Below are 17,370 nucleotides of genomic sequence, written 5' to 3'. Positions count from 1 at the left end.
AGGATAATAATTGTGTTGATTGCAAAGTCATTAAAAAAAATAACCATTTTTTCTGAGGTTAAGAGAAATGTTAAAACTTTGAAAACAACCAGTAAATTAAGTCTTATCATAATTTACATCCCTGATCATAAGGTGGCACTTTTGTGAACGTCCTTCTTCCGCTGTGACGCGCCTTGATTTACGGATGACGCCATACACGCGGTCTGCTCTTCTTCTCTCTGATTGGTCCTCCGGAAAATGAAAATGACATTAACCAAGATGGCGCTGGGCGACAGAGAAAAGTGATGAGAGAATAGAAACAACAAGCGGTACAACTATATAACAGTGTGCATTTATTCACCCTGTGCGACTGTGTGAAAACCGGACTCCTATCTTAGTACTGGCGAGCTGTCAAGCGCTTGCTGAGAGACCTCAACGGTCTACGGAGACATAATTATTCAGCTAACTGTTTGCTAACTAGCTGCTAAAGTAGCTAGCGGAGCTAACGTTCGCTAACTGCGGAAGGCGAGTGAGGAGAAGCTGGCAGCGGCTCCAAGTACAAGCCGACAAACCGAGCGGATATTTTAATAACAAGCGACCTCTTCTTTTCAGACTTTGACTTTTGTTAAGGAGTTTGTGGCTCGGACCGGGTCATTTAAACTAGGGGTCGGTCAGGAAACTCTGATAAGGGAAGCAGAAAAAGACGAGGAGAGGCGTCATCTTTGCTGATCTGACGCCATGGCTCATTCCCCGATTCAAAGTGGACTGCCGGGGATTCAGGTGAATAAAATACAATGTTATGATATTAATTAACTTTCAGAGGCAAGTTTTGGTTCAGAGCCACCCGACATTTTACTTCACGTTTCCATGCACAGCTCGGAAGTTAAACTCGATGCCTGTAAATAACTTAATCTGCAGGGACCTTATCGCCTTTGCTTTCCAAAGATAAATGCACCTTTTTGTCAGAGTCCAGTCTGACAGTATGTGATAAGAGGACTGACGCCTCGTTTGTCTGTTTGTTGTCAAATTTAACATGTACTGAGTGACTTACAGGTTGTCGTATCAAATACATACAGTGTATTCTAACTGAACTTAATCCTAATTTAAAAACAGCATTTATTGTTTGCAGAAGAAAGAAACGCCTATCACAATTAAATGAAAAGTTGGCACCTAACTTGTTATTTAGCACATGTCCACAGCTGTAGTTTTGACCAACATTTAAAAACTTAACGATATGTAAATTATAGTGTGGTAAGACAAGCGAAAGCACCCTGTTCTCACGTTTTAAATGCCGGAAACATCTAATGTTTGGCATTTCAGGTTGAGAAATGACAATTGTCATAACAGAAATCGTCTAATCCAGTCATGTCCAAAGTCCAGCCTGGAGGCGAGTTGTGACCTGCAGAACAACAATAAACATCCCTTGGCTTGTTTTTCTAAATATACTTTATGATTAACACAATATTGGTCAATAAAGCAAGATCACTTTGCTTTTTTCCCTCATGCATCTCACAATGGCAAAGCTATTGTACAGTTTGTAAACATGCACCAGAAGTAGGAACTATGCAGGCAGAACTAATGTGTTCTCATAAACAGACAGTAAATCAGCAAACAAATAGTTACCCAACACCAGATATTTCCTGCTTGGTGGCAGACATGGCCACAGTAAAGAAGCGTACAGTCAAGAGCGAGGGCTACCTATTCCAGGAGTGGTGGTAAGTTTTATACCTTTTCAGACTACAGTGATTGCAGTGCACATGGGTGCAGGACTAATAACTTCAGTTCTAATAATTCCATGTAACTGATCTGATGCTTCACATGTAGTACTTTACCTGTATTTTTACTTTTTACGGTAGTTGATATGTCACATCTTAAACCCTATTTGACATTTATTCTTTAACAAAGCAGTCCACTTATCATACATTGGTTTTGACTTTTGTTTTCTTTATTGATTAATCTAGCAATAACTTTGTCAGTCAATCAATATTAGTGTGGTGCATTTAAATTAAGAAAATGGTAAAGACCATGCAACTAATGACTTCATTATTGAACAATCTTGCAAAATCAATAGCTCCTAAGCCAACCCATTTAAGTTGTTCATTTTTTTGCGGCCAACACTAAAGATATTGAGTTTACAATTAAAATAAACAATGAAAAGGAGACGGTCTTGAAATTTGAGAAGCTGGAACCAGTGAAGGTTTAGATATTTTGCACAATAAATGAATAAAGTGACTAATTTATTAAAAATAATTGTCAATTATTGATCCACTAATCACTTAATTCACTAATAATAGTGTCACTTATGTAAAATTGCTTTCTTTTTGCCCATTGGCCCATCAAAATCTTTAGTCAGTTTACTATAACAAGAAAATAGTCCATCATTAATATTATGTTGGCAAACTAATATATTAATTGATTGTTTCAGCTCTAGTTTTGATATCTCAGATTTTTGACAGTAGTAGAGTTACCAATACCATAGTAGCTTTAATAGTTTTTATAGACTCCTGTTTAACTGTAAAGCCTCTGGAAGCATGGTTTTAAATAGTAAGAATACACATACTGTGTCATACTATGTGGGTATCTTATTAAGTATCTACAAAACCTGTGTGAAAATAAATCTTCCCAACTATTTGAAAACCTGTTCAAAACAGCTAATTTTAGGATAATAGTATTTCTCCACACTGTGTGGGCATGTTAGGTCACGTTTTGACTGACGCCTCCTTGGAGCCCACCTCGGTCAACTGTCTCTCCTCTCCACGACATCCATAAAGCAAAACAGAGTTGGCGTGGTAAAGACCTCTGTTCAAGCGCTCTGACTCTGAGCTTTCAGAAACAGAAGATTCTCAAAATGTTAAATTTCACTCTGTCACTGAATTGTGAGTTAACAAAATGCTTTGTGTCCATATTACTTTAGCATACAGTTAGCATAACATAACACATACGATATGAGCTGAAAAGCACCCATTTGTTATCAAAATTATGAATGCCATGATAAATTGTGGCAGCACTGAGATACTTCAGTGTGGCATGATAAATTAGTATCAGCTGACTCCTTACTTTGAATATGGATTGGGTATAACCATGCCCAAATCAGCACAGCTTCAGGAAGCTGTGGAAAAAAATAAAATGACAGTATTTCAATTTGGATTTAGGCTAATATTATAAACATTTTTGGTAATTTGGGTTCCCAGAGGCTTTAATCATTTTTGAGTTGGACCAGCCACTAGCTGGCAGTCAGTACATGTCCTGTTTGAAGACTTGATATAAAGTAGGTCACGCTACAGCCCATGTAAGAATGACAACCTCCTGAGGTGACATAGCCAACACATGCATGATCATTCCACTGACTGCACACAATAAATACTCTTAAATTATGAATGCTTCATTAACATATGCACAGACAAAAACAGGTTTAGAGGGTATAAAACAGATCTGAGCCTAGAGGATAGTATGCAGAGGAGTGTTAGCAGTTGGAAGGCTGGCAGTGAGCCTCCGACCCTGAGGGTGTGGTGCGTGGATGACACTAGACTACACAGTTGTGTGGTGCAGATGGGAGAGCATCAAACACATGCTTTTAGAGCGAGGTTCGGGCAGCTTTAGCTGTCGCAGTAAACCTGCTGACTGTGGATATGGCAAGTACATTCCCATCATGTGTAGTCTGTGGTCGCAGCGCCCTTGTTGTTTTTCCCATTGTTTTTTCAGAGGTCAGCCTCGACATTATAATTTTCACCTGGATGACTGACCACACCAGTGTTATGATAGTATTTTGGTTGTGTTGTTTCTACTCTGCTTTATTCTGCACCGCTCTGTCTCTTTGTCGTTGTTGTAAAGGCCCTTTGCTATCAAATTCAGCAGACACCTCTTTGCCAATTTTTCAAAGTGCAGCTGCTCGTCTCCCCGTCTATATAGGTTTGACCACCATGCATTAGCACTTTTACAGGAAACTGGGGGGGGGGGGGGGGGGGGGGGGGGCTGTAATTGTGCAGCAATACACTATGCGAGCCAACAAATCATCGTCTTAGGGCTGGGTTACCTGGTAAATTAAGAATTTGGCTCATTACTTTATTTTTTTTATTATTAAAGCTGCTAAAAAAAATAGGATTTGTTGGGATCTTTAATTGTTCAGACTATTTTCATAATATGCAATATGAAGATTTAATATACAAGATTTTATATTTATTATTTTTTGTGTTATGTTTTTCATAGAAATTATGACCCTGCAAACTCAGATGGTTTAGGCTAATGATTGCTGCATGAAAGGAAATTGAACTGGCCAACTCGAAGACCATTATTCCCTCCCTGGAGCTCCACAGGGAATTAAGCCATTTAGTTTAGTCAATAAGTTTGGGTGTAGTGCTTCAATTTCTGTTTAGCCCTTGTGGTAGAGGTCATGAAGCCAAATTTACGTCTGTGTTACCTTGTCTTGTGATTTAAGTGTCACTCACAGCCACAAAAATGCATCTTGGAAGATAAAAATATTGGTCTAGGTGCAGAGGTCGAGATCAGATTGCGGTACAAAACTTGAACAGGGCTGATGAAAGAAAGGATGGGATAAAAGATTAATCTTTTTAGTAATTTTTCAAGAAAAAATTACAAACATTTTCAGGTTCTCAAATGTAAAAAATTGCTACTTCTTGTTGTTTTCTTCTTGTTTTTCTCTATTTGCTGACATTCTGTAGACATAAAGGTTTATCTAAAAGATGTCAGATTAAAAATAACAGTGCATGACAGTTAGCAAGATATTATTAAGACTGCTGGAGGGAGCTAATTTGTTTGTAAGTTGAGCTGCAGGTTCATGTTGAGCTGTGTAACAACTGCATGAACACCTGTAATTTTACCTCCTGTGTTTTTATGTTAAACTTGTCTGTTGATTCGGTGTTTTTTAAAAAAGCGCTCTGTTTTATCTCCCCATCCTTCTCTCTGTCACACAGAATTTCAGAGCTGATCCAGAGGAGTTTTTTACTAAGCTGGACAAAATAGGAAAAGGGTCTTTTGGTGAAGTTTTTAAAGGCATCGACAGTCGGACTCAGAAAGTTGTGGCCATTAAAATTATTGACCTGGAAGAAGCAGAGGATGAAATAGAAGACATTCAACAGGAAATCACAGTTCTCAGCCAGTGTGACAGTCCCTTCATCACCAAGTATTATGGATCCTATCTTAAGGTAAGCGTTAATCTCAGGAGGAATATCATCGTCAGCTTTCTAATAACTCATGCTCGACACAATGGATATGTGAGTAGTGTGTTCCTGCTAGCAAGTATACGCAATGTAGGTCAATAAATAATGCATATGGGCAATGGAACAAGTATTGCCTGTGTAATATTGCACAGATTGCTGTTGAACAACATGAAATAAGCAGACGTTGCTGTAGTATGTAGCTTGAGGGCTTTTAAAAGCACAGTCTGGAAGTATTTGGACACTGACATATGTGTTATTCTTTTTGCTCTGTACTACGGCAGATTAGATTTGAAATAAAACGGTGACAATAAGGTCAGCGTGCCGACTTTCAGCTCTAATATCAGGATGTTCATGTGCAGATTAGGTGAACAGTGTAGGTGTTATAGCCTTTTGTATACAGCTACAGGGGTGCAGATTCTGTGATATTCACCTGATGTGAGTGGGAGCAACCTTAAAGCTCAAAGTCAGCTCTTTAACATCCTTGTTTCAGTCACGCTACGTGTGATGGTGCTTAGAGTGCTTCTCACAGCATTTATGGTACTTAACAGCAGTGAAGAGAGTGGTGGTGGTCCATTAGCTCAAGATGCACAGCTTGCTGAAGGACAGAATTGAGATTTGTTTGTGTGTAGTATGTAAGCATCGTATTTGTGCTGTGTGAATGTGTGCTACAAATTATTAAAGTGGTAGTGTTAAGATCTACAGTATTCTAGTTTGGCAACATTTTGAGCACTTTGTCCTAAATAGAGATCAAGCGTTACCAGTACAGGGATTTTTTTCCCTGTTGATTTATTTCAGGTTTTTCTGGTCAGTAGTAGTGGGTGGCAGCAGTGGCAGCCATTGATCCTGCTAATGGCAGTTTCTTTTTTTTCTCCTTTTTTTCTTTCAAACAAACTGCTCGTGCTGCTGTGTGTGCCAGAGAAGTTTTATCAGATGGGTCCTTTCTAACAGTGTGTGTTAGAATTAAAGAAATAAAATTAAATAGGTAGCCTGAAGGTTGAAACTAAGGAAATGATCACAAGAGATACATTCAGGGGGAGAGACATGAGGCAACGGTACTGTGAAAGAAAAAACATTACAGTAATATTACTGTTTTTGTTCCGTTGTTGTTTAAGTGGAATAACGTGTCAGTGTGAACTTTTACTCTGTTTTTAATCCCTTGAAACCTCAGCAGATTGGCTTGATTTCTTTTAAAAACATGGGAAGAAGGCAGTTTGCAGAGAAAGAAGAAATTAGCGAAGAATTAGTAAGACATTAGTAAAAAGTACAAAAAAATAATCTGAAAATTAGTTTTTTAAAAAAAGGAAGTTAAAAAACTTACCTTGAAAAAATGCTTTAAAATAACAATAATTTTGAATGTGTAATTATGATCACTGTAAATATAGTTTTTGCCTATTTTTTCAAAAAATATATTTTCTAAGTTTATTATTCTTTGTGATTTGTGAAACATGTATTACCAAAGTGCTCACTGTTTTTCTCCATGTTTTGAAAGAAATTGCACCAATATGCTCAGGATTCCAAGGTTTAAATACTCGAGAAAAACAACTGAAAGCAGCACAAGAAAAGGGATGTCGTTCCAGCTTTCAAGGGGCCAATAACTACAACAGCTTTGAACACTATATGACTGAATTCCTGATTTATTTTCCAGGGTACAAAATTATGGATTATCATGGAATATTTGGGTGGAGGATCAGCTTTGGATTTGGTAAGATCTTGTATTTGAAGATTTCACCTTAAAAAAATTTGATGTGCAAGCCATTGTGGTCATTCTCTGATGTGTTAAGTCTGTACCATTTTTCAGAGTAAGTCTAATCGCACTATGTCCTCTAATTTATCTATTCTTCTAGTTGGAACCGGGTGCCCTGGATGAAACACAGATTGCCACAATTTTGAGAGAGATCCTGAAAGGGCTGGAGTATCTACACTCTGAAAAGAAAATCCACAGAGATATCAAAGGTAAGACAAGTGCATATACCACAGCCATGTTTTAACTCTTTGAAACCTGAACAAATTGACTTTATTTCTTCAAAAACATGGGAGTGTGATGAGCAACTTGGCCAAAAATTAGCAAGAAATGAGTAAGAAAAATTATGAGAAAATTACTGGAAAGTAGAAAACAAAACAAACAACAAAAAAAAAGACCTCAAGAAAGTGCTAAAAAATATTAAATTTTCTTTTTTTTCTGTAACATAATTGTAAATATATGATTATAGGAATTGTAAATATAGTTTCTGGGGATTTTTCAGCTTATTATTAAATCATTTCCTTGTCACTTTTTGCTAATTTTATTTAACAGTTTGATATCTTACCAGGCTGCTCATTATGCTTTTTTTTCCGGGGGGTTTATTTTAAAGAAATCAAATCATTTTTTTCAGGTTTTAGAGGTTGAAATGATTGCGAAAGGCATCTCAATGCAGCACAAGAGAACTAATGACAATCCAGGTGTTAGAGGGTTTACAACAGTCTTGTAAATGGTTTAATCTTGACAACATGTTCTTGTTAAAAAGCTGAAGTGAGGCTATCGGCATCACTGTTCACCAGCAGTCAAATGCTGTCTGTAATCAGACCCAAACACAAGTCAGAGCAATGTAATCTGTCACATTTCACAGTCGAATGTCAATCCTATTGAGGTCTATATTCTGTAATGTCTGTCTCCTGAACAATATTATAAACAATCTTTGTGTTAAAGTGTTAATGGATGATAGATGAGCATGTTTTATCTGTTGACGGTAATAGTACTAGAGCAGGCATGTTGTTGTGGAGAGAGCAATGCAAACAGAGGATGTATTCAGCTATTTTTATCTGTACTTGTCTTTAGAAAGCTGTGTGTGGGCACACTGGTCAGAGTTCTCTGTCACGGGTCTTTATCATGCAAATGCAAAACACTTTAAAAGCTTTTAGAAACCTGACTAATGCTTTACAAGACCAAATAATCAGCTTTTTCTAACAGAGGTCTTCATTACTAGGAAACAGGTAACTGTCAGAAGCTTGCATCAATGAAATTACGAAAGTGGTTGAGACAGCATTGTTCGCGTCTTTTTAGACTGAATAATAATTTAAGCACTGAATGTTTTCGAAAGCAATATTTGATGGAGCCCATATTTTTGTCCTCTTGCTTTCAGCTGCCAACGTGTTGCTGTCAGAACAAGGCGATGTGAAGCTGGCAGACTTCGGAGTGGCAGGCCAGCTCACAGACACTCAGATAAAGAGGAACACATTTGTTGGTACTCCTTTCTGGATGGCGCCTGAAGTCATTAAGCAGTCAGCCTACGACTCAAAGGTCTGAATTATCTCTATATTTTACTTTTATCACAGTCGAGGTCAGTGTTAAAAACCAGAGTCCCAAAGCAATGTACAGTCTTTGGGGAGAAAATGCTTTTTATCAATAAATTGGTAATATTAATTTCAAATATAAAAATGTATATCAGGCCATCTGTCAGTCATGTTGTATAAAAAAAAAAAAAATAGACTGATAGGAATACATTGCCAGTTTGCAGCAATCTATGAATCTTAACAAACTCCACCAGATGATGTCAGCCTATTTCTCTTTTAACATTTTTTAAAAAAAAAAAACATAGTTTAGTGCCCCGTTTAGCTGTGATGGTGAGAGATTTTGAACAGGAAGTGGGCACCACATGCCTCCTGCACAGTGAAAACAGAAGCCAAAAACTGCAGTCAAACAGTAAAGCTAAGCAGCATTTATGAAATATAAACCAAGATTCTGTTACTGCGTTGCAAATTTCTTGCTTCAAATGTTTTCAAAAAAGGTGTTTTAGCTTACAGTTTTATTGTAAAATAAGATCTGGCTGGCTACCAATGTTTCACGCGGACCAGCACACATTTCGTGACCCACCAGTAGGAGCGTGTATTGGTCTGGTATGGTACCTCTGAGTCCCTTTTCTCTTGTTATGTAGCACCAATTTCCAAAGTAATTTCATCTTTCGACAGCCTAGTTTTACGTGAGGACCCTCTTTGAATCGGTGACACACTTCTTTAAGTGCACATGTACAGTTTCAAGACACAGCAGCAAAGTCAATGAGTTTGACAGCTGGATCATAAAAGCTTACTCTAGTTTTAACGCATCAGCTGGGTTGGACTGAGCATCTGGAGTTGTGGGAGTTTTTTTATTGGGGCTTGTTGTCCTGTGAGCCAGCTGTGAGTCCAGCAGCACCAATGCAAGCAGGAGAGAGGGGACAGTGAGACCGTAAAGGCAGATATAACAGGCTTACTAAAATGTCATGAGTGTTTGTGTTGTCGAACCCAGGTGAACCTTAACCATACTGTGTCAACAGTAAGCGTCAATATAATGAGTCAATATTTAAAATGAAAGCGGAGAACATAGTCTAAAGAACACATTGTTGCGTGTGAAGTCGTTCCCATTTTGTCCTTTTTATTGCTCTGTTGACTGATGTGTGCTAGTTTTTAAGCACTTTTTAAAGACTGGTGTTCTAGACTAGAAATTACCGAATACATATTTTTAGAATAACCACAACATGAGTCAGTGCAGCCTGTCGACACAACCACTATGTCACAGTCTTCGGTCTGCAGAGCTTCCTCAAATACATCCAGGCTGCTTCTGTCAAACAGTTTAAATGTCATTTCACGTAGCGTTGTGTCAGTGTGTATTTGTGGAGCAGTGTGTGAGATACTGCTGCTTTAAATGCCCCATATTATACTCATTTGAAGGTTCAGACTTGTATTTTGGGTTTCTACTTAAAAATGTTTACATGCTTTAATGTTCAAAAAACACCTTTTTTTCTAACACTGTCTTCACAAATAAACCTGTATTCACGCTCTGAAACACCGTTATAGCACCTGCCTCCTCAACACCCTCCTCCCCCTCTCTTCTCTGACTGGTACTCGTTTCTTGGTCTTCCCCAACTCTTGCTTTCAGTGTATCTGCATCATCATTGCAGCTGGGGGGGAAATGATTTAATGGTACTTAAAATAATAAATCAACCAAGTCTAAAAATCTCCTAAACAAGTGCCCTCACACTTGAGGCTCCCATGCATTAACCATTTATTTATCGGCTGACTGTGGGAATTATCCATACCATGTCAAGCAACTGTCCAGCTTCAATTTGCAACTTCTTTTCTGGTGAATTTGAGTTTAATGATGTAATATTATGACTTTTTTTCTCGCAAATATATGACTGTAATCATAATAATATGGCTTTTTTCTTGTAAATTTATGGCTTAACCAAATAATGTTATGACTTTATTTTTGAAATTCAAGATTTTTTTTCTTTAACATGGCCCTAATTCTCCTTTGTAGAAAACCCCCATGTTATTTACATAAGTTGTTTAGTTTTTAGCCACATAAATAAAGCCCCGCCTAAAAAGATCAACATCAGTGTAGGTACACACTATATTAAGAATATCTTAAATGCTTTATCTTGCTGTCAGACAGCCGTCTCTAACAGGGAATTGTGGCTATTATCTCAAAGCCATCAGACTCCATTTACAAAAACATCTTTGTAGAACACGGGAGTTGTTGGTTTACCGCTGCCTCAACCAGTTAGTATAAAGTCAAGAAAATATTCCAAATATAGCATACACTTCAAGTGAAAAGGATTTTTTGTTTAGTTTTTGGCAGCTAAAATGCTTTCTGCTGCAGACAGGTATTGCTTAGCTTTCTTGCCTGTAGATCTGGTTTATTAAAGATGCTAGCAACACAACATAGTACTTAAAATAAGCACAGCAGAAACATTTACAACAGAAATAAACAAGTTTGTAGATTTCACACATCTCTGCAAGTCAGATCAGTTGCCAGTTTTCTACCCCAAAGTGTTGGGGCGTCAGATCTATAGATTTGCATCATTGATAATAGCTTGGGTTCATGTTTACTTCCTGTCAGCTGATGTCATTCACACATTGCAAAACATTTCAACAGGAAATGCAAAGCGATACAAATCACTGCAGATTGAATGTTTTGGTACTGTATTTATGTTGCACCTATACCTGATTTAAGGTAAAAAAAAAAAAAAAAGACAAGGTAATCTGACTTTTTAACAATTTGGGACCTTTAATAAGATTGTTTCTCCTGCTCCGAATGTCTTTGTTTTACAGGCAGACATCTGGTCATTAGGAATAACAGCAATAGAGTTGGCTAAAGGAGAGCCGCCGCACTCTGAGCTTCACCCTATGAAGGTCCTATTCCTCATCCCAAAGAACAATCCACCAACACTGGAGGGAAACTACAGTAAACCACTTAAAGAATTTGTTGAAGCCTGTTTAAATAAGGAGCCCAGCTTTGTAAGTTTAAACGTCTTCTGTTAATACTAATGTAATAATGCGCAGTATTCTTTTGATATTCACTGTTACGTGTGTTTTGTGTGTTTTCATCAGAGGCCAACTGCCAAAGAGCTGTTAAAACACAAGTATATTGTAAGGCACGCCAAAAAGACGTCCTATCTGACGGAGCTGATTGACAGATACAAGAGGTGGAAGTCTGAGCAGTCCCGGGACGAATCCAGCTCTGATGATTCTGACGAGTAAGTTGTCTGTACTATCACCTTCCAATTCAGTGGCAAATTTACACTCGGGGTACACTTGTTCTGATCCTAAAATGTTGACCGTAGGGAGCCAAACGGCCAGGCGTCTGGAGGAGATGACTCTGCCAATGATGACTGGATCTTCAACACCATCAGAGAGAAGGACCTCAAAAACTTCCAGAATGGGGCAGCACAGCCTGCTGAGCTCGAAAGGACACAGGTGAGACCAGACGCCAGTGTAGAGAGAAAAGTAATAAATCAGTAGTTTAGCACCTCACGTCTCTCAGATTTCCCTTTTTAACATTTAAATGATCCTTTTTTTTCCAGGTGCAGGAGAGTCCAAAGAGGCCTTTGTCACAAAGCTTATCCACAATCTTTTCTCCATTGTTTACTGAGGTAATGGCACTAACAGTTTAACCTACGTTAAAACTAGGGGTCGACCAGTATTTGTTTTTCAGGACCGATACCGATTATTAGTAGTTAATGAGACCAATAGCTGATATTTAGAACTGACATGCATTTACAGTAAAACTGAAAATCTTTCTGTCAATATTTAATATTTGGAATATTACAAACTCCAACACGAACCTGTGTTTAAAAACCTTTAGCAAAGACTTTCAACATTATATACAGCAAGTTCCCAGCAACTTGTTTTATAAAGTCAAGTGAAAATTTAATTAAAAAATGAAATAAAAAAGCTCTCTGAGGTTTTACAAAGTAAAAGTTCCTCCCATGCTGGTACTTTCTGTGCCCTTTTTAACAAATTAATTTTACTAGCAATAATTAAGATAAAATTCAAACACTGATAATCGGCAAAATGCCATCTGTTGACCCCTAGTTAAAATGATCATCACTAAGTTCATAGTTTAAAATAAAATCATTGTAAAAGTGTAATCAATCAAATTATCAAAGCCTGTCATACAGATGGAAATCTTTTGACAGGGACACAAATATATTATTTAGGAATTTTATCTTCTAATTGTCATTTAAAAAAATTGTTGCAGCTGAAAGAAAAGGGCGAGACAAATAATGGCAAGCCGGAGGCTGCAGACGAGCTGCGGGAGGCCATCTTCCTGGCAGAAGAGACACACCCAGGGATCTGTGACTCCCTGGTAGCTGAACTTGTGCAGAGGCTTCAGAGGTAATCAGGGTTCATGTTATCACTTCTCGTTATTTTTATACATTTGTTCATGGAAAAGTCCCATGAAACTGCATATTTAATTTCTAAATGTAATGTTTGTGCGTGAGCCTATTTAATGGATCATTCAGAGCATCTTTTCCAACATGTTGGACTGAATGCAGTCACAGCAGGGATTATTGTTTACAGAAAGTCCTCACACACCTCACCGAAGGTGAAAGGTTTATCGATAAAAGCTTAAGTCGCCACGAGAGTACCCACCGTGAGCAGTTTACTGCGGGAGTTAGACCCAGCATGCACATGGGTCGCACAGCTTAGGTGTGTTTGATTTGAGTCACTCAGTGTGCTCATGGGGCAGAGCATTAAATGAGGGATAAATTAAATGCTAACCATAACTCGTGAGGACATGACCCTTAAATCGATTGTGTTGTCGTGCATTCGTATTGTTCACTAAATATCAGTCACAGCCTGGGTCTGATGGCTGTTTCGCACCCTTCCCACCCCCTGACACTCTACAGGAAATATTTCTTGCGGTGTCAGCTGAGTGCAGACTGTGACCTCTATTGAGCTCTGCCCCACTGCGGCCACAGACACACCTGTAGCTTCTTCTCTGCTGCAGCTGCTGATTAACCTCTTTTCTCCTCTTTCAAACTCCTTTCAGTTCATCATGACTGATTCATATGGCTTTTGTTTTTACTTTGTAACCGAAGCAACTTGCAATGTAGCGAAGTATGATAGAAAGTACTTAAATAGCAGTGAAATTACTGATATAAATATTTTTTTAAAAATACACATACACAAAAAAAAGAATGACTTTGTTACAGGAATGCAAGTAGATGTAATTTATTACTTTCAGCCCTGCATCTGACAGTCTATGAGTTCAGTGGTTCAATATTTTGGTTCACAGTGAATTAAGTAATACAGGACATAAAAAAGATAAAGTGGCAACCTATCATCCATCCGACAGCTTTTATCATGTGTTTTGTTGAGTGTCTCAAGGCCTTAAGTCTTGTTTTACCCTGAGGCCTGTTCAGACACTTAAATATTCATCTTATTTTGTGATGTTTGTCAGGTTTTCTGTGCCTCAAGCAGCCGCCAGTCACTGAGAGGAGCTACATTCAGCTCTGCTCTAATTTTCCACCCTGGTGGCAGCAGTCAGATCTTTTCCTCTGACCTCCACAGCCGGGATGAAGTCTCCCAGGAAGGTCTCCATCACGCATTTGCCTGAAGCAAATCCTGGCCTACTTAATGTCTGTTCATACGCTAGCACACCACCAGAGGCTCCTATTCAGGACAGTCAGTGGCCAGCCGATCAGCTTCCACCATGACTGCCACCTGCTGTAAGATGTCCCTTCTCAATACCTCCTTCACAACTGTTTTTTGTTTGTTTTTTTTCTATTTTTGGTTTTGGTGAGTTTGTGGCTTTTTCACAAAGGTTCAGTATCCTTTTGCAGAAAGTACCTTGCTTAATGAATTGTGTGCTTGCGCGTGTGGCTGTGCGAGATATCCTGTGAAATGTGCAGTGAAGAAGAGTGACGAGTGGGTTGAAGCATTCTATTGAAAACTCAGGTATCCTGCTTTAAGTGGATTGGGTCCTCTGGGAGACGGAGAGAGCTCTATCGGGTGGTTGTACAGACTTGTAAATAAGCTAATTTCTACAGATTCATGAAAAAATAATGGAGCGTTTGTAATGGAACCACTGTGTACAAATGGCCAAATGCAAACTGTAGATAATGGTTGTGAGGTAAATATTTTGAGAGACTAAAATGGCCATACATGAGATTGCCTTGCCTTTCTACTTGTTCTTTTGTATATCAGTCTTTGATTTCTCGAGTTGTAAAACTTTTTCAGTACTCATCCAGTGAATGGAAATGGCTGCCCTCTATCATGTTTTACTATTGATTTATTATATAATTCTCTTTTGGTTTCACACTCTATGCTGTGGCTGTAATAATGTTGGAGAATGTAAAAAAAAACAAAAGGCTGGATCGATGAAGCCCCCGCCAGTTTTAAAACACTGGATGCTCTGCTGCCAGCCCCGATTCCATAATGCCTCGAGTTGTGTTGGTTTGTTGGACTTTGCCTCATCCTTTCTTTTTTTTGCTGTGTGTTTTTGGCTGGTTAGATAAACTGAGGTTTTGTCCATTCATTCCATTAACAGGGCAGTGCCATCATCTAGTTTTTAACTCAACAGACTCTGTTAGTCTTCCTAGGAGCTGCAGTGGTACTATCTATCTCCTCAGCGTACCTACAGCTTTAATTGCACTTAAAGTATAAATGCCTTTTGACTATAAACAAAGTAGCCATAATACAGTAGCACGAGACTTACAGTGTTTTACAGGTATGCTATCTGGGACAAAAAAAAAGTCCGCCTGAAGTCTCGCAGCTTGGATTCTGGAGTTGGTCATGCAGTCTAATATTTGCCTGGCTGTATCTTTCCATTTGGACTCGTGAGAGGTTTTCCAGTTGTACAGTAAATGCATATGACTTCTCACACAGTAGATAACACTGCTCTCAGATGTACATATTAACATAAAGCCAGGAGGTGTTCAGAGACCAGCCGCACTGCTACTACTTCTGACTGTAGTTTTAAAAGGAATGTGCATGACAGTTTAACAGTATAAAGCCTATCGCTCGGCCTGCGCAGTATGCGTTGTAGCACACTGCTGCAGGATGGGAGGAATGTCGAGTCCTGAACAGAGTTGAACCAGCCTTAGAGTATTTGTAATGAATGGGATGAATAGTATCAGCTTTAAAATGTTAGATCCAATGCTTTTTGTTGTGATTTCTCTTTGTTTCCCTCTCTGGCATTAAAATGCATTTGCAGCAATACTTTTAAAAGATGTAAGATCAAAGATATTTCTGTCATTCCTTGCCAGTGTGATGCATGCATGGACAAATGGACTCATCTTTCTTCTTCTCAGATGAGAGGCATTTTCATCATTCTTATGGAGTCAGATTATATATCATTAATGCCATGGGCAATATACGGTACACAGAAAAAAGGGCAAGTTAAAATGAGTTCAGCATTTGGGAAATATGATTATTTGCTTTCTTGGAGAGGGAGATGGGCTCACACTGCAGGAGTTTTTTGCCGATTTATCCCAGATTCACTGAATGATTACGTTGGTACGAAGCAGCTGACGGTGTTGAGATAACATTATAAGATACTGCTGTTGACAGATATTAGAACTCAGTTAAAATGTCACCTCCAATTCTCGCTGAAGAGTAGATAACCCGTGTTGACGAGAGGTGAATTGTTAAAGATCAGTATTATCTTATATTTTTCCGTAAAATATTTGACTAAGCGGCTAGCTTAGCACAGTGTTTAAAAGTGGGATGAAACAGGTAACAAAATCTGCCTACCAGCACCTCTAAAATTCATCAACTAACACGTTATATGTTGTGTGTTTAATTCGTACAAATAACTGAAGTGTAAAACAGCCATGCGGCATCTTTTAGGGGGTTATGTGTAGAGCGTTTCTTGGCTCAGACCACTAATTCCCTGGAGTCTCTACTGGTTACCTAGCAACAAAAAATTTGATTTGTTGCTTTTCTGTAGCTTCACATTTCCTGAAAGACTGAAGAGCGTCATTCACCCTCTTATGTCACTCACCGCAAGAAAGCGAAAAAGCGTATTTCCCATAATGTCAAACTTTTTTTACTTTAACTCCTTTTAATTGTATTATTTCAACAGACCATTTTCTTTCCATTTCTCTATAAACACTTTATTTTTTTCTTTTCTGCTTGCAAATTGCATTGGAATATACAGTTTAATGAGTAAAAGTCAATATTTTGTCCAAATTAGTAAGTAGAAACTGGATAACTACATCAAGAAAAGGTACAAGACTCAAGGATTTCCATTTTTACTGTTTTCCTTTGTTTTTTTTCTGCTCTTTGGTGAAAAATTACTCTCCAGTCAAACTTCTCATGTGAAATGTGCCATGCTCTCCATCCCAAACAGACAAATTCAATACAATTTGCACCTTTTACATGGTCTGTTAGGACTCTACCTTTTTATGTGTTGCACTTTGCAATTTTTTTTAATGGTACTTAAAGGGACAGTTCACCCAAAATTTGAAATAGCATGTTTTTCCTCTTAGCAGTAATGCTATCTATCAATCTAGATTGTTTTTGTGTGTGTGGCCAAATGTTGGCGATATCAGCCATAGAGATGTCTGCCTTCTCTCCAGTATAATAGAACTAGATAACATCAGGCTGGTGGTGCTCAAAGCACCAATAAAATACATCTGAAGAACTCAGCAACAAACATCTCTATCTTAAACACTCGGCAACTCACACCAATATGATGTAGATTGATAAATAGCACTGCAGGTAAGTGGAAAAATATGTATTATTGATTTGGGGGTGAACTGTCCCCTTAAAAAGGCTACAAGAATACCCCCCCCCCCCCCCTCCCTTTGTGTGTTGTATGGCAATTAAGCAGTGTGATCCCCAGGAATCATTTCTTAGCACAAGTAGGCATATATTCTATTAAACTATTTTTATAACCCAAAAGAGCAGTATTATGTAATAGTGGGAGTAAAGTTTGGTTCTGTGATGTGTTAAAGTTTCAGTAAACACT

At 38.3% G+C, this 17,370-nt stretch overlaps 1 protein-coding gene across 1 annotated transcript; it reads left to right on the top strand.

Annotated features, from left to right (window-relative positions):
- Positions 1-247: 247 nt before the first annotated feature.
- Positions 248-16,888, top strand: stk24a (serine/threonine kinase 24a (STE20 homolog, yeast)). Its single transcript, XM_042494556.1, has 11 exons — positions 248-759; positions 4,911-5,141; positions 6,802-6,858; positions 7,001-7,109; positions 8,276-8,433; positions 11,223-11,408; positions 11,502-11,647; positions 11,735-11,867; positions 11,975-12,043; positions 12,652-12,788; positions 13,858-16,888. The coding sequence occupies exons 1-11, from the start codon at positions 718-720 to the stop codon at positions 13,889-13,891; spliced, it is 1,302 nt and encodes a 433-aa protein (XP_042350490.1). The 5' UTR covers positions 248-717; the 3' UTR covers positions 13,892-16,888.
- Positions 16,889-17,370: the final 482 nt, after the last annotated feature.

The sequence above is a fragment of the Plectropomus leopardus genome, chromosome 10 (assembly GCF_008729295.1).
Source record: "Plectropomus leopardus isolate mb chromosome 10, YSFRI_Pleo_2.0, whole genome shotgun sequence".
Taxonomy (NCBI): Eukaryota; Metazoa; Chordata; class Actinopteri; order Perciformes; family Serranidae; genus Plectropomus; species Plectropomus leopardus.
The sequence above is the reverse complement of the archived record's forward strand: the minus strand, read 5'-3'. Positions and strand labels throughout refer to the sequence as shown.

Excerpts from the sequence above, each read along its gene's own strand:
- stk24a (XM_042494556.1), top strand. The coding sequence starts at position 718 with ATGGCTCATTCCCCGATTCAAAGTGGACTGCCGGGGATTCAG. Across the intron at positions 5,142-6,801 it reads ATTATGGATCCTATCTTAAG|GGTACAAAATTATGGATTAT; the intron begins GTAAGCGTTAAT and ends TTTATTTTCCAG. Across the intron at positions 6,859-7,000 it reads GAGGATCAGCTTTGGATTTG|TTGGAACCGGGTGCCCTGGA; the intron begins GTAAGATCTTGT and ends CTATTCTTCTAG.